At 43.0% G+C, this 17998-nt stretch overlaps 1 protein-coding gene across 3 annotated transcripts in view; it reads left to right on the top strand.

Annotated features, from left to right (window-relative positions):
- Nucleotides 1–17998, top strand: part of ZNF713 (zinc finger protein 713) — a 46791-nt gene that overhangs the window by 11942 nt on the left and 16851 nt on the right. For all 3 annotated transcript variants that reach the window (XM_042922226.1, XM_042922224.1, XM_042922225.1), the window contains exon 2: nt 709–797. In XM_042922226.1, coding sequence (XP_042778160.1) covers nt 711–797 — 87 coding nt within the window. In that variant the 5' untranslated portion in view covers nt 709–710. The remainder of the gene's footprint in view (nt 1–708; nt 798–17998) is intronic.

Below are 17998 nucleotides of genomic sequence, written 5' to 3'. Positions count from 1 at the left end.
GAGGTGTAGTAATCCTGGTGGAGGACTGAATCCATGTACTCAAACAGGAAGGTGAACATTTTGAAAAATGAGAAGAGTGAAATCTCCTTTGTGTGTTAGAAAAAATCATCTTTAAAGATTTTCTTTTTAAGTAATCTCTTCACCCAACATGGGGCTCTAACTCACAACCCCAAGATCAAGAAAGCCCAGAAAGATCAGCTTAAAGAGAGTAAACTAGAGAAGATCCCTGGAGTTTGAGTTTGGGGATGAATGTATCCCCTTAAAAATAAGATCAGGCTCTCAACATATGTTTTCTCTATCAGCTCATATCAGTGGTTTGCATCTCCTTACTTAGAAGTCACTTGGAGACTTTAGAATTTAAAATGCTGTTGCCCAGGGTCATCGTAGACCAATTTGTATAATACTGGATTTATCCAAATCTTAGCATTTGCATTTTTAGAACATCCCCCAAGTGTGTAGCCAGGGCTGAAAATCACTGAACTTCCTTGAGCTTCCCATATGCCACAATAAGAGAAAGTCCTACACTGAATTCCTCAGTATGTTGGAAGAGCAAGAATGTCACGGTTAAGTTATCCAGCCTTTGAGCTTATGTCTTAGAGGGCTTCTCTCTAAACTGTCTGCCATCCTAACACAAAGCAAAAACTCTAAGAGTTAGTGTCAGTGTTAATGTCATGTATTGACCAGATGCTTCTTTGCTCTTTTTCTTAGTTATGCCCTCTCAGAATGTTATACTTTCCCAAAGAGGGAACATGGAAGAGAAGGAAATGAATGATGAATCACAGATAGTCAGGTCTCAGGTAAGTTCACTTTTATTCTCCTCGGAAATGCTGTTATAGTTCTAAGAATGTGGGCACTTTTATTTTTCAGTTCTCAGTTTTGAATCCAGAGCCCTTTAGACTTTTATGGCAAATGATAATCTCTGTAAGATGTTTCCCATTTGCCTTATATACCCTTTATAACTCTTCTCTCCTTCCAGCATTTTTACCAGATCACGGGCTGATGTCTGTTCTAGATATTTTAAAGGAAACAAAAGAAGCCATTGACTATCTTTTAATCACCCTTTACTTAAACAGCTCACCAGACTTTAAACAACACTTGTCATTCTCTCTGTAAACAATGAATGATGCCCAAGTATGACTTCTTGGAGCTAATGACATTATTAAATATACCTGAGGACAGCTGCTACAAGACAGTGTTTATCAAGAATCTCTTGTATCTCTTACAAAATCTGTTTAAGCCTGTTGTTACTATTCCATAATTTAAGTATTATGTAAACTGATAAGGTGTAACTATGACAAGAAGTTGTTTCTATGAAAACTAGTTGAATGCTTTGGAAAGACCTTATAAATGCCACTTTTTTTAAATTGCTATCAAATTATGTGTGAGAAAACTGTAAAACACTGAAGTAAAATTATAAAAATCTCAGAGGATTCTACGCTTGTATAATTTCCCAAGTGTCACTTGCTTGTTCCACTTTAATGAAACAAAAACTGATGTATTATGGGTATGGGCATTCAATCATTAAAATCACTCTCATAGAAGAGGCTTAGATTTGCATCGAAAGATGAGCAAATGAATATACATTTATAATTTCAAATGAAAATGTTTAAGATATCTTTTATGGATCTCAACTTTAACAGCTTTTTAGCTTAACACACCAGCTACCAGTATCAATTAATTCAGATAGGAGTGATGAAATTTGAAGTGGGGTTCATGAACAAATGGCTAAGAAAGAATTCTCAAGACTTTTTTTTTTTTTTTTTTTTGGTGCAAAAAGGTGATTTTATTTAAGCACGAGGACAGGACCCATGGGCAGAAAGAGCTGCACTGGGATTGGGAGGAGCAACTGATTATACACTTGATCTTAGCCAAAAGGCCGAGAAGCGATTGATTATATACTTTTAAGTTTGTGGAGGGAGCGGGGTTAGATGAAGAAAACATTAGTTTCTAAGGAATTTCTGTATGGTGAAAGCAGGGTCTTACTGAACCCTGAAGACTTAGCTATTGTCAAGATAAGGTTGCTTTTACATTGTAACGAAATGTAAACATTAATGCATTAAGGCAGCCACAAACTCCTTGAAGAATGTTATACACTACAGGTCTCTGGTATCTATCAGTGGTCTGCAAGCTGTGAGGGGATTTAATTTAAACTACATTTTTCTTGTCTTTGTTTCCCTCATCAGGAGGACTTCTCTTGTCCCAAATTATATGAAATAATCATTATCTGTAGGTAGCCAATAAATTCATTGGAGGAGATTTTTACAGGTCTACACCATACAGCACTTACAAAAGTGTAATGTTGGATGCTCCTATGAGTGTAGAATGCAACAAAATACACTAGGTACTCAGAGAAGGGTGAAATCTGTTTGAGACCAGAATGATGAGGGTAGACTTCATGAAGAAGATAGAGTTTGAATTTGTGCTGATATTGGGTAGAATTTGGGGACTGAAGTAGACAGGAGCACTGCAGACAGGAAATAAAACTTGTGCAAGAGCAGGGACAATAAGAAGACTGGCAGCTGGAGCTGAGCGTTTATTTGGTACATTAGTGCTTTGGGAATCTTTGGGTTGCAGGGAATAGATTTATTAGGTTTATTCTTAATTATAAGGCTCCCCACAGACAGGAATAGAAAGACATCAAGAACTAAGGTGACATATCTGCCTCTTGGCATTCTAGCCAAAGAAGTTTGTTTTCATTTTCCAGAACCACTTATTATGTTAAGAAAGAAGATGATTCAGAAGCACCTGGGTGGCTCAGTCACTTAAGTGACAGACTCCTGATTTCAACTCAGGTCATGATCTCATGATTCATGAGATTGAGCCCTGTGTTGGGCTCTGCGCTGTCAGGACAGAGCCTGCTTGGGATTCTGTCTCTGCCCCTCCCCTGCTAGCGCTCGCTTTCTGTCTCTCTGTCTCTGTCTCTGTCTCTCTCTCTCTCTCTCTCTCTCTCTCTCTCAAAATAAACTTAAAAAAGAAAAAAGAAAGATGGTTAATTCATCAAGTATTTTTTGAGCAGCTACTATGTACCAGAAATTGTGCTTGGCATCAGATATACATCAGTAAGCAAAATAGACGTTCCTAAATCCAAGTTGCTTAGAGTCTAACAGAAACGTCCACTCACTTGCAAATTGAGGTGTTTATTATACAAAATAAGAATAAGAGGCTGTGAATGTGCATTAGGGAATCAAGAAAAAACTCTCTGGGGAAGTGAAATTTAAGGTGAAATGTAAAGGTTATACAAATGTTAAAAGAAGTAAGTGAAAAAGAGCATTTAACATCATGTGTAAAAGCTATGGGTATATTTGAGAAGTTAAAAGAAGGCCACCATTGTTGGAGTGGAGGGAGGGAGAGAATGACTTGAGATAAGCTTGGAGAAGTATACATGGCCTAAGTATGCAGGACTTTCTTATGCAAGAAAAGTTTGGGTTTTATTCTAAATGAGGTAGAAAGCCTTGGGGGAATTTAAGCAGGACAGTAACATAATAATTAGCTGAATTCCACTTTAAAGATCACCCAGATGTGTGCTATATAACAAATGAATTTTTGACAGGCAAGAAAGGAAGGGGGAGAGAACCACTTAGGAAGTTACTACCACATTGTAGATGATAGAAAAGAATAACTTAAAACTAGGTGGAGAAGGGGCCCTTGAGTGGCTCAGTCAGTTTGTTACAGAATCAGGCTGGAACGCTGGCAGAAAAACCAAGCGACACTCGGAGACCTTGGTGGATTGGAGATTTATTTAACACCGGCGGGCTCAGAGGAGACCGTTTCTCGGAAGATCTGAGCCCTGAATGCGAGCAGGAAAGGTAATTTATAGTTATCAGCCTCCATATTTGTGTGTGTGTTGGGGGAGGGGGGGTTGGTTTTCATGCCGCAGCAAACAAAGGAAGAACCCAGAGGAGGGGTCTCTAAGCTAGAGACCAGAGTTTGTTTTAGTCCAATCAGCCATCTTTGGTGTACTTTATCCACTTCTCCAACATTCCCCCTTTTGATGCCTTTTAAAAAAACTTTTAGTAGGCATCACCTTTCAGTTTTACAGGTTGGTACTCTCAGAAGGCTAAGATATGGGCAGTAGTTTGGCAAGCAACAGTGTTTTCAATAAAATGTATCATGGCATTCAGTATACAGGGGCCAATGGATACAAGTAAAATTATGGAGAGGAGAGGCCCCATCAGGGCAGAAAGCCAGGATGCCCAATCCGTGAGATCCCATCCTTTCCATTGATTGATATTTTCCTGTTGTCTATGTTGAATTCTTTCCTTGAGCTCCTTAACCTTAGTTGTAACTATTCCTGACTGATTTATGAAATAGCAACATTCCTCCCCCAGAAAGATGCAAGTCCCTCCTTTTTCTGAAGTGAGGAGGTTGAGGGCTTGCCCATTTTGGAGGGTCACTGCTGCCAGAGAGTTTATTTGGCTTTGTAAGGTTACCAGAGAATCTGCCACCTGTTCCATGTCTTCATTCAGCTCTTGAGATAGTCTATGGTACAGTCCTACGGATGAACCTGTGCCCCCTATTCCAGTCCCTATTCCTGTCTCAATTCCTGCTCCTATCAGAATGAGTAGCAGGATTACCTGTTTAGTCCAGGACTTGGGGCTAAAGGCTGTTAGGAACTGATCTTCAGTGTATATGGATATCTCTGGGGTTAGGAAGACGGAATAACATATCTGAGTCCAGTTGGCCTCTAAGCAATTGGTAGGCCGAATTAGAACAGAGATAGAACAACCCAGGGGTTGAACATAGGGTTGTATTCCTCTTTAAGGTTATATTTCTTCTGTATAGAGAGTTACCATTCATACCTTCAGGGACTGTACAGATTAGATTGTCAGCATTTGTGAGACGGATCCCAGGGGCCAGGGGTCCAATTAAGACAGAAGTGTTGGTTTTGAGATTTTCAGAAGCTTCACAAGTCAAATGGATAGGAGTGGCTAAGTAAGCCCTTCTGCTGAGGGGCAAACACATCCAGCAGGTTTGGGTGTGATTATCTATTTTATGGAGGACTTGTAGAGTAGTGTTAGTCCAACACTGGAGTGGGGAATTGGTAAACATCTGATTGAAGGCTGAAAGGTTCAAACCCTGGTAGGCTGCTGGGGGAATGGTCACCTTTATGGCTTATATTACCCTATCCTGGGTATCCTTTATAAGTTTTGAAGGGCCGTGTCTTGCATCCCTCCCCCGTCCGAGATCCCTCATTGAGGAAGGTAAGGTAAGGTAGCAAGCTTCCCTCTCTGGAGGCCCTTATTGTGACATGGGTTCCTGACATTTTGGGTTATCTCTGCGTCCAATACTTAGTCCTTGGGGCACCGGGTGACTGACAGAGAGTGAGTGTTTCTCCCTTGTAGCAATCTTTGTGGAGGGAGGTGAAGGCGCTGAACACCCTTGACCCCCTTATTGTCACATAACAATCCTGGGAGCAAAGTGGGTAAGCAACAGTTGAGAGGGTGAGAGAGGTTATCATAATATGCAGGCAATACTTAATAATCCTCCCATCCAGAGGAGGTATGTGATACCCAGCATGCATCCTTTGTCTCATGTCCAGCTTGTTGGTGCAGTCTCTATCAGCCCAACAGTAAGAAGTAAGATTAGGTGGCACCTGGGTGGCTCAGTCGGTTGACCGTCCAACTTCGGCTCAGGCCACAATCTCGAAGTTCGTGAGTTTGAGCCCCGCATCGGGCTCTGTGCTGACAGCTCAGAGCCTGGAGCCAGCTTCGGATTCTGTGTCTCCTTCTCTCTCTGCCTCTCCCCCACTTGTGCTCTGTCTCAAAAATAAATAAGTGTAAAAAAAATAATTTTTAAAAGATGTAAGATTAGTGCTATGACACCAGTAAGGGGCAAGGGCTGGCAGAGTTGCATCCAAACCCCTGGTCTAGGTTCACGTGTTGATTCCTCAAGCTTCTGCTATGCGCAGGACAGCCAGGGTGTGGCTGGAGCAGGGCTGGAGGTCTCAGGGGCCAGTGTCCCTTTTGAGGGCCAGTTTAAGCGGGTTGACTGGATCTGGATCACTTCGCCAAGTTGTGGGTTCTTCTGAGCTGGCCTTCTTAACTCTGTATTGATGGACCCATGGGGTAATACCTGAAACTTTAAGGGCTGTAGGAGTTGTTAGAATAACAGTATGAGGCCCAGTCCACCGTGGTTTAAGACGTTCCCTCTTCCAATCTTTGACCCACACAGAGTCTCCTGGCAGAAAGGGGTGAACGAGAGTCCCTAAGGAAATTGGGGCCCTCTCTATGGTGTATCTCTGTAACTTGTTTAGGACTACCCCCAAGGTCTGGAGCTGTTCTCTTATTCCCTTGTCTCCAATCTGGTGTAGGTCTCCTGAGAGTTTTCCTAAACATGGGGAGTCACCAATATAATAACTCAAAAGGGGAGAATCCTAGTGCCCCAGGCATGCATCGGGCATGCAAGAGGGCCAGCGGTAGTAAATCTGGCCATGGGCAATTAGTCTCTTGGTGGAACTTAGCCAGGGTTTCCTTGAGGGTTCAATTCATCTGCTCTACTTTCCCTGAGCTCTGGGGTCGGTAAGCAGTGTGCAGTTTCCAGGTAATGTTAAGGGATTTTGTCAGGGTTTGTGTAATGTCTGCCACAAACGCAGGTCCATTATCACTGTGTATGGTTAAGGGTAGACCAAACCGAGGCACAATCTCCCGTAGAAGAGCTTTGGCCACCTCGCGACTTCATTCTATTCTGATCAGGAATGCTTCGACCCATCCCGAATATGTGCAGATGATTACAAGAAGATACCTGAATCCTTTATTTGGTTGTATGTCAGTAAAGTCCACCTCTAAATCTTCGAAAGGGGTGGCCTCCCTCCTTTGTGTGCCAGGCGGGGGCCGTGGGACAGACCAAGCATTGTTTTTGGCACACGTTACACATCGTTCACTGACAGCTCGGCATAATGCCAGCAGCTGGCTGATATAGTAGTTCTTTTTGAGGATGGCCTCTGGTGCAGTTTTCCCTAGGTGCATGAGTTGGTGATATTCCTTCACTAGGTGTTTTCCCATAGACAACGGGACAAAGATGTGCCCATTTGGCATGACCCACCATCCCTCTTTGCTTAATGTGCCCCCTTCTGTCGAGGCCCAACTTCTTTCCTCATTTGCGTACAGGGGTGGGGAGGCTTCCCTCTGGGGTGCAAGAGTCATAGTGTAGGGAGGAGCTTCACCTGGATCACCACAGGCGGCCGCTCTGGCTGTTTTGTCGGCCAGGGAATTTCCTTGAGATGTGGGGTCATCTCCTTTCTGGTGTCCCTTACAGTGTAGGATAGCTACCTTGTCTGGGAGCCAAACAGCCTCAAGAAGCTTTAGTATTTCTTCCTTGTTTTTGATAGTTTTCCCTGCAGCTTTCCCTGCAGTAAGGAGGTCTTTTTTCTTTATAGATGGCCCCATGTACATGCACAGTAGCGAAGGCATACTGGGAATCAGTGTAGATGTTAACTCATTTACCTTTGCTAAGGATGAGGGCTGGGGTTTAAGGCTTACAGTTCAGCTCATTGTGCCGACCATCTTTCCGGCAAAGCCTCGGCATCCAGAACTTCGGTGGTTGTGGTTACTTCATATCCTGCTCTTTGGCTGTCCTCTTGTAAATAGCTGCTCCCATTGCTGAACAGGGTGATCTCTGGGTTTGTTATAGCCTGGTCTTGGAGGTCCAGGCGGCTGGCGTAGACTTCATCCACTACTTCGGAACAGTCATGGTCGTGTTCTCCCTCTTCCGTCGGAAAGAAGGTGACCGTATTTAGTGTTCTTACTGTTTTGAGAGTGACCCTTGCGTTTTCATAGAGAAGTCCTTGGTATTGTGTCAGCTGAGAATTGAAGAGGAAATGATATCCTTGGGTACTCATGAGGGACATGACCGCGTGTGGGACCTTAACATTAAGTGTTTGTCCCAGTGTGAGTTTGTCTGCCTCCTTGATGAGCAGGACTGTGGCTGCCAGCGCTCTGAGACACAGTGGCCATCCTGCAGCCACAGGATCAAGTTTTTTTTGACAGTTAGGCCACTGGCCATTGCCAAGGCCCCATGCTCTGAGTGAGCACTCCAAGGGCTGTTTTGTCCTTTTCATGTACGAAGAGGTTAAAGGGCTTTTCTGTGTCGGGCAAACCCAGGGCTGGGGCTCGTCCCAGAGCCAACTTTATTTCTGTGAAAGCGGCCCTTGCCTCATCAGTTCATGCGAGGGGCTCCCAGTCTGGCCCTCCCAACAGGTCATAGAGGGGCCTCGCTATGGTTGAGAATCCAGGGATCCAAATGCGACAGAACCCTGCAGCCCCTAAAAATTCACACAAGCCTCATTTCGTTTGGGGCTGTGGCTGTGTGGTGATAACCTTCTTCCTTTCCGGTCCTAGTTTTCTTTTTCCTTTTGTGAGGAGGAAACCTAAGTATTGGACCTGCTGCTGGCAAATCTGTGCCTTTTTCCAAGAGGCCCGGTACCCCAAGTAGGATAGGAGCTGCAGGAGGGCCTTGGTACCTTTCATACAGCCTTCTTGGGTGTCGGTGGCAAGGAGGAGGTCACCTACATATTGGAGGAGGACACACCCTGTGGTTTCCCTTGGAAAGTTGGTGAGGTCTGTAGCTAATGCTTCCCCCAAAAAAGTGGGTGAGTTCTTGAAGCCTTGGGGAAGTCATATCCAGGTCAGCTGCATCTGGCACCCTGTAACGGGCTCAGTCCGTTCAAAGACAAACCGTGGTTGACTTTGAGGAGCCAGGCAGAGGCAGAAGAAAGCATCCTTTAGGTTGAGGCATGTAAACCATCTGGCTGACCCTGGAATTTGGCTGAGGAGAGTACACGGGTTCAGAACCACTGGGTGTAAGGAAACAGTCACTTTATTAATGGCCCTCAAATCCTGTACTGGTCTGTATCCTCCTCCTGGCTTCTTGACTGGCAAGCTGATTGGCACTCAATTGGAATACCTTCCTCTCTGAGCTTGGTCAGGTGCTCTTGTGTACCCATTCTAGACTCGAGTGGAAGGGGTTCTGCCTTTGTCTCTGAGGTTGGGCTCCAGGGATCAGGTCAACAATGATGGGGGCCCGACTCCAAGCTAGTCCAAGTGCATTATCTTCAGCCCATACAGAAGGGAATGTAAGCCTGAATTCTGAGGGGTTACAGGGTAGGGCTTGGGCACAGAATAGTCTCCATTCTTCTTCCCTTGGCAGGGTAATCACCAAGACCAGGGTTTCCTTCTGCCTTGGGTTTAATTGGAGGCTAGTGTGTCCAGTGGGTTCAAAAGTTATCTGGCCCCAAGTTTGGAGAGCAGATCTCAGCCCAGGAGAGGAATCAGGCAGTCAGGTAAGTAGAGGAACTCATGCCAGACCTTGTGACCCCCAAGTTCACATTGTTGAGCTTGACAGAAGGGCTCTTGTATCGCCCATGTCCCAGTAGCTCCAAGTATGGTTGCTGTCTTTTGGCTGAAAGGGGCTACCGGGGAAGTAACAACCAAGTGTTTAGTCCCAGTGTCAACCATGGAAGTTATTGTTCAGCTGCCTACTTTCATTTCAACCGTGGGCTCATGGGGGCCAAGAGAGAAAGAGCCCGGTCCCCCTCAGTCTGATTCTATCCTGGCCAGACCAATGAGGTCCTCGCCTCGAGGTTCCTCCCAATATCAGCTGGGTTTTGAGGGCCCCTTCCAATTCGGACATTCATTCTACCAGTGTCCCTTCTCTTTGCAGTATGCACGTTGGTCCTTTGCTAAGGGGGCTCTGGGCTTCCCCCTTTTTGGTGGTTGGGGTCTTCCCATCTTTGCAGTGTCTATTTCTTTCAGTGCTGCTGCAAGAAAGGTGGCCTTCTTTTTAGTCTTCTCTCCACTTCTCTTTCGGCTGCAACTTATCTGTTCCTGAAAACTTTATTGGTGACCTCTATCAGCTGAGTGATATTCACCCCAGCAAAGCCCTCCAACTTCTGGAGTATTCTTCTGATATCTGGGGAAGCCTGTGCCACAAAAGAGGTATTTACCATTTGATGACTTTCTGGTGCCTGGGAGTCAAACGGAGTGTATACACGGTATGCCTCACATAGTCTTTCATAGTAGTGTCTGGGAGACTCCCCAGGCTGTGTGACTGACAATATTTTAGTCATGTTCATGGGATTTTTGGCTCTAGTTCAGATTCCCCGAAGGAGGGCTTCCTGGTATTGTCAGATGTGGGCTTGTCCTCCTTCTGTGGTGAAATCCCATGTTGGGCATTGAATCAGGGGCAGCAGCTTGAGCCCAGACAGCAGGGTCATTGATCCCCAGAGGTGCGTGATCTTCTAGGTACTGTCATGTTTCTCTCATTCTTCTTCTTTCTTCTGTATTAAACAGAGTACAGAGTAACTGTTGACAATCTTCCCAAGTCGGCTGGTGGGTCTGGAAGAGGGACTCCATCAAGTCGACCATTGCTTGTGGCTTTTCAGAGTATGATGGAGTGTTATGTTTCCAATTGAGGAGGTTGGTTGTAGAGAAAGGTTGATAATAATACATCATGGAACAGCTGGGCTGGACTATTCTGTCCTCATTCTGTCTTTCAGGCTCTTTCGTCTCCCTTACAGGCATTTGGAGAGTGTTAGGTCTGGGTCTGGGGCGCAGTCTGGCTGCTGGCCCTTGTAGGGAGGGTTCTCTGGGTCTGGGAGGGGAGGAGGGATGGGTGGCAGCAGCAGTGGAGGAGGAGAGACAGACGGGGGGGGGGGGGGGGGGGCGGGGAGTTTCAAGCTCAGGGGAAGGGGGGAGGGAGCCCAGTGAGTCATAAGGTGGTGGAAAGATGGGATCTTCCTCTGGGTCTCCTGCAAACACTAGGGGAGTGGTGGATTGCTTCTTTGGCTACCTGGGTGAGTCTTTGGATAAAACAGCTCAAACCTTTGCCTGGCTCTGCTTGCTATGGATGAATTGCACCTAAGGCGGAGGATTTCAGGCAATTTCAAGCCAGGAGTTGATGTATGGAAACTGATCAGGGTGACCTGTGTTCCCAGTGACTATCAGCCAAACCTGCTGCACTATTTCAGCATCTAATATCCCTTCCAGGGGCCATCCTACATTGAATATGGGCCATTCTAGTTCACAAAAGTTCCTTAACTTCCCAGGTGTCATTTTGACTCCATAATCACCTGAAAATCCCTTTTTAAAATTTCTGAGCATGACCTCTAAAATCATAGGCTTACTCTATTTTGACCTCATGATTAATTCCTTTCTCGTGTTCACTGTTGCGGAGACAGACAAAGGGAGGGTATCCCCTCAGATGAGAGGACCAATCAGATACTCCACTGGTCGCGTTCCCAAGGGAAACTTTAGGTGAGGCTTGGCTGTAGTGGACTCAGCTTTGTGACTTGCAATTGGAGTCTATCCTGATGCCGCCCTGGACTGTATGCTTTCACCACGATACAGGAAAGCCCATTCAGACTCCGTAGACTTTTGGGGACCTTAAGGGTGCCTGTCCATGGAGCTACAAACTCAAACTCGACTGGCAAGCCTGGCTGAGCCGCACATTCACACACACACACACCAGAGGCTATTACATTCCCTCCTGCAAAATTTTCTACCCGTGAGAGCGCTAACGTCTCTGGGGAGTGATCAGGTCCCCCATCCACCCTTTTGGATGGGCCTGACTACTTTGGGGCCCCGGCCTTACCGGTTCTGACGTCGGGTCCAGGTCCTCACCTACCAGTCTCTTTGAGTCCGGTGGGAACGATGGAGCGGGGCCAGCCTGAGGCGACCAAATAGGAGACTGCCAAAATTCAGGCAGGGCGCGCCTTCTCCTTTGCGATTCCTCGCTCCGTCACTGCCTCACCGTTCTTCCAAACCGGTGGCAACAATGGGCCAGCATGGTTGGGTTTCCTGGTCAGGCAACCAAATATGTTACAGAACCAAGCTGGAACACTGGCAGAAAAAAACAAGTGGCACTTGGAGATCTTGGTGGTTCAGAGATTTATTTAACACCGGCGGGCTCAGAGGAGACTTTTTCCAAAGATCTGAGCCTGAATGCAAGTGGGAAGGGTAATTTATAGTTGTCAGCTTCCATATCTGTGGGGGTTTTCATGCTCACAGCAAACAGGGCAAGAAGAACCCGGAAAGAGGGGTCTCTAAGCTAGAGACCAGAGCTTGTTTTAGTCCCGTCGGCCATCTTTAGTGCAGCACTTTATTCATTTCTCCAACAATAAGACTTCTGATTTTAATAAAAACAAAGCAAGGACCCTTACTCAGGGCTCTTGTCTCCTCAGAACATTAGCCTCTCTCGCGTTTTAATTCTGCGACCTGCATTCTTACTGAACAAGAGAGAACTCTAGACCCAGGATCTATGACACTCAAGCACCATGATTGTCACATAAGGAAGCACTGAATATTTTTTGAAAAATAGAAATTTGTGGGGCTCCTGGGTGGCTTAGTCAGTTAAGTGTCCAACTCTTGGTTTCAGCTCAGGTCATGATCTCACAGTTCATGAGTTAGAACCCTGTGTCAGACTCTGCTCTGACAATGTGGAGCCTGCTTGGGATTCTCTCTCTCTCTCTCTCTCTCTCTCTCTCTCTCTCTCTCTCTCTCTTTCTCTCTCTGTCAAAATAATTAAGTAAACTTTAAAAAAGAAAGAAAGAAAGAAAAATAGAAATTTTCATATGATGAAGATTGTTATCTCAAACCAGTGGTGAAAAGATAGTTTATTCAATAATTGATGTTGGCATTTCTGGAGAGCCATCTGGAAAAAGGTAAAGTTGAATCCACACCTCATACTTTACATCAAAATAGTCTGCAAACAAAACAGGTGAACATGGGAGGGGCAGGTGGGAAGAGAGAGACAAACCATAAAACAGACTCTTAACTCTAGAGAACAAACTGAGAGTTGCTGGAGGGGAGGTAGGTGGGAGGATGATGGGTGATGGGTGATGAAGAGTGATGGGTGTTAAAGAGGGCACTTGTGATGAGCACTGGGTATTCTATGTAAGTGATGAATCACTAAATCCTACATGTGAAACTAATATTACAGTGTATGTTAACTATTTGGAATTTAAAACTTGGAAGAACAAAAAGAATAGTCTTCAAATGGGTCAAAGATTTAAATATGAAAAATTAAGCCTAAAAGTATTACAAGAAAAAATGGAAGTTGTAACACCAGACACCATAAAATAGCTAGAAGAAAAAAAAGATGGTAAGCTCCTTGACATTGGTCTTAGTGATATTTTTTGGGATCTGACTCCAGAAACAATGGCTACAAAAGCAAAAATAAACAAATGGGACTACATCAAACTAAAAGGATTCTGCACAGTGAAAGAAACCATCAACAAAATTAAAAAGGTACATATTAAGGCACTTGGGTGGCTTGGTCAGTTGAGCATCTGACCTTAGCTCAGGTCTTGATCTCACGGGTGAGTTCAAGTCCCTATCTGGCTCCCTGCTGTCAGAGCAGACACCGTTTCAGATCCTCTGTCCCCCTGTCTCTCTGAACCTCCCCACTTGCTTTCTCTTCTCAAAAATAAATAAATATTTTTTAAAAATAAAATAAAACAAATAAGAAGGAACCTACTGAATGGGAGAAGATATTTGCAAATAACATATCAGATAATGGGTTAATATCCAGAACATATAAAGAACTCATACAGCTCAGTAACAGAAAAACAAGCAATCTGATTTTAAAAATGGACAGACGATCTGAATAGACATTTTTCCAAAGAAGACATACAGAAAGCCAATAGGCACATGAAAAGATGCTCGACATCACTAATTATCAAAACCACAATGAGATATCACCTCACACCTGTCAGATTGACTATTATCAGAAAGACAAAAACTAACAAGTGTTGGCAAGGCTGTGGAGAAAAGGGAACCCTTGTGCACTGTTGGTGGGAATGTAAATTAGTGCAGCTACTGTGGAAAACAGTATGGAAGTTCCTCAAAAATTAAAAATAGGAGCACCTGGATGGCTCAGGCAGTTAAGTGTCCAATTCTTGATTTCAGCTCAGGTCATGATCTTGCAGTTCATGAGATCAAGCCCCACATCGAGCTATATGCTAACAGCACAGAGGCTGCTTGGGATTCTCTCTCCCTCTCTCTCTGCCCCTCCCTGGATCATGCATGTGATCTCTCCCTCCCTCTGTCCTTTCCTCCCTCCCTCTCTCTCTCTCTCTCTCAAAATAAATAAATAAACTCTTAAAAAAATTAAAAATAGAGCTACCATACAACCCAGCAGTTCCACCTCTGGGTATCTATATGAAGAAAACAAAAACACAAAGTCAAAAAGATATATGCACCCCTATGTTCTTTGCAGCATTGTTTGTAATAACCAAGATATGGAATCAACCTAAATGTCCCATCAATGGATAAAGAAGATGTAGGGGACTCCTGGGTGGCTCAGTCAGTTGAGCGTTAGACTCTGGCTCAGGTCATGATCTCACAGTTCATGGGTTGGACCCCTGCATCAGGCTCTGTGCTGACAGCTCAGAGCCTGGAGCCTGCTTCAGATTCTGTGTCTCCCTCTCTCTCCGCCTCTCCCCTGCTTGCACTCTGTGTCTCCCTGTCTCTCAAAAATTAATAAACATTTTAAAAAAGATGTAGTGTGTGTGTACATGTATGTATGTATGTATGTATGTATGTGTGTGTGTGTGTACACAAGGGAATACTAGTCAGCCTTAAAAAAAAAAATGCAGTCTTGCCATTTGTGACAACATAGATGGACTTCAGGAGTATTATGCTAAATGAAATGAGTCCAAGAAAGATAAATCTTACATGACTTCACTTATATCTGGAATCTAAAAAACAAAACAAATGAACAAGCAAAAAAAAAGCCCCAAAACTCATAGATACAGAGAACAGATTGGTGGTTGCCAGAGGGGAGGGGAGTTGGGAGGTGGGCAAAAAGAGTGAAGGAGATCAAGAAATATAAGCTTTGAGTTATAAAATAAGTCATGGGGATGTAATGTACAGTGGGGGGATTTTAGTCAATAATATTATATGACAAATTTGAAAGTTGCTAAGAAAGCAAAACTCATCACAAGAAAAAAAAAAGTGTGGTAACTTTGTATGGTGACAGATGATAAATAGACTTAATGTGGTGATCATTTTGCAATGTATACAAATGTCAAATCATTATGTTGTATACCTGAAACTGACATAATGTATCTCAATTATACATCAATTTAAAAAATGGAAGAATCCCTTCACTGAGGAAAGGTTTTATAATTACTGGGAATCCAGAAACCATAAAAGAAAAGATTGATGGACTCAACTCCTTAAAAATACCCAAAAAGTCTGCATGATAAGAAAACTATAAGCAAAGTAAAAAGACATTGTCAAATGATGAAAAACATTTTGCCACTCAAATTAACAGTGGGCTAATTTTTGAAATATATAAAACACTTCTCTAAATCAATAAGAGATTATTAATCCAATAAAAAAATGTACAAATAACATAAAAAGACAATTCACAGGAAAGAAAATTCAGGTAGATCTTAAAGAAAATGTCAAATATACTCATAACAAGAGAAAGTTTAAATTAAAACTAGAGAAGCTTAAAAAAAAATAAAACTAGAGAAGCTTGATATTTTATCACCAAGCTTCATATGTGCCATGAGTTTGACATTTTCCACAAGCTTGTCAAATAATCTCTTGGCAAAGCTTTGGGGAAACAGGCACTCTCTTACATTGCTGGTATAAGTGTGTGGCAACTTGCTTTTTCAGAAAAGTGGCCAAAACATCTCCCATCAGAAACACTTCCTTTACAGTGTGACTTTGATACTCATTGCATCAAGAGACATTGAGGTGTGTATTCCCTCCGATGACTCTGGGCAGGTCTATGACCAGTGGAAGTAAAGCTTTGTGACTTCAAAGGCAAGTCAAAAAGCAATAAGTCTTCCACCTCATTCTCTTGGGATGCTTGCTCTAAATCCAGCTACCTTGCCATTTAGAGCACCAGACAGTCCTTGGAGAAGCCCACGTGAAGAGGAAACAACATCCTCAAAGAAGAAATAATGGGCAATGTTGTCACCTTCATAATAAGGAAAATAGGAAATATACTTAATGAACCCAATGATCTATCTAAGGAGATTTTCACGTAGAAAATTGAAATCCCTGATTGCTTTAGCTTCTGGCTACCTAAAGTAAAATGTAAAAGGAAAAATATAGGCTAAAAAAAGGTCCATTAAATATACAGAAACCGAGAGTTACTGGATTTGAAAATGAAACTTTCCCATTCACACCTCTCAACATGTGCACAGTTCAGCTACATTTTCGAACTACAATGAACGGCTATTTACTTGAATGGGGATACCTCCAGTGATTATTTCTGTGCCTTTCCTACCACTGTAAATTGGGGGTGGGGGGAGGAGTTCAGGATGGGACCAAATAACTACTTCTTTAGTTCACAGGTCATAGTATAGACAGAAATCATTCAAGGAACCAAACATGAGGAACTACACTCTAAGATCCTTATCTGTATGTGGACCTAATTTAGATGACAAGATCCTGGACTTCAAACTGATGCCATAATGGAATGAAACTTGGGGGCTTAGGGGAAGAAGATGGGTATATTTTGCATGTGGAAGGAATGTGAATTTTTATATTCTAGAAGATATACTGTGGCAGAGAGTATTTTCCACAAATGGCATAATCTCTCCCATCCCACAGACTCCTCTTATAATGTGACTTGAAAACTCTTTCCATCTGAGCTTGGGTGGCTTAGTTAAGCATCCAATTCCTGATTTCAGCTCAGGTCATGATCTCACAGCTGTGAGACTGAACCCCACACAGGGCTCTGTACAGAGTGTGGAGCCTGCTTAAGATTCTTTCTCTCCCCTCCCTCTTCCTCTCTCTCTCTCTCTCCAAAAAAAATTAAAAAAAAAAAAAAGAAAGAGGAAGAAAGAAAGAGAAAGAAAGAAAGAAAAGGAAGAAAAGAAGGAAAGGAAAGGAAAGGAGAGAAAGAAAGAAAGAAGAAAAGAAAAAGAAAGAAAGAAAGAAAGAAAAAGAAAGAAAGAAAGAAAGAAAGAAAGAAAGAAAGAAAGAAAGAAAGAAAGAAAGACAAACTTTCCATTAAGAGGTAAGGCTCTGTATCTTCCCCTTGGATCTGGGCAGTTTCATAGGCTTGTGACTATAGTGGAAGTGAACAATGTGACTGCTGAAGCTTGGTCATAAAAGGTGGTCCTTTTGGGAATTTTACACTCAGGATCCAACTACTATCCCATGAAGAAGTCAGAAGCACCCTGTTGAGAGACCCATGCAGAGAGAAACTGAGACCCCTGTCTGAGCACCATCTGACAGCCAACTTGTCAGCCTTATGAGCAAGCCATCTTACAAGTGATTCCTACAGCCCAAAGTTGAGCCATCCCAGCTGAAACCAAATGGGACAAAGATGAGCTAATCTCATTGAGTCTTGCCCATGTTTCAGATTTTGTAAACAAAATAAATGATTGTTCTTTTGAGCTACTAAACTTTGGAGTAGTTTGTTATGCAACAATAGATTGTTATAGCATGTAAATTGATAGAACCCTTATAAAAGATCAGTTTGACAATATATATCAGAATTACAGATTCATGTATTCTGTTACTAGATATCCTATTTTGGGAAATTGATTCATCAGACAGACTTGTTCACAGTTGCAAAATAATATACATACAAGATAATTCATTGCAGCATTATTTATAATAGCAAGAGTAGAAAATAACTAAAGTGTTTTTAATACACTAGTTAAATAAATTGTGCAACATTCACACAAGAGACATCCATGTAGCCATGAAAAAGAATGAGATAGATAACCATGAACTGATGTGGAGGAATTTCCAGGATAAACTGTTCAGTGAAAAAATCAAAATACAAGAGTATCTATAGTGCACTATTTTTTGTGTACGAAAGAAGAGGAAATAAAAACATACGTATATGTATATTTGCTCATTTGAGAAAAAAGGAACACCAGGTTGAAATTTAGTCTGAGATTGGTTGCCAATAGGGCTTGAATGAGAATGGGTGAAAAAGAAAGAGGGAATGGCAGGGAGAGGGAAAGAGTTTGCAGGGAGGGCCTACAATCGAATACAAGCAGAAACAAATGAACTAAACTGTATTTCAA

Source organism: Panthera leo, chromosome E3, assembly GCF_018350215.1.
Source record: "Panthera leo isolate Ple1 chromosome E3, P.leo_Ple1_pat1.1, whole genome shotgun sequence".
NCBI classification, from domain to species: domain Eukaryota; kingdom Metazoa; phylum Chordata; class Mammalia; order Carnivora; family Felidae; genus Panthera; species Panthera leo.
The sequence above is the reverse complement of the archived record's forward strand: the minus strand, read 5'-3'. Positions and strand labels throughout refer to the sequence as shown.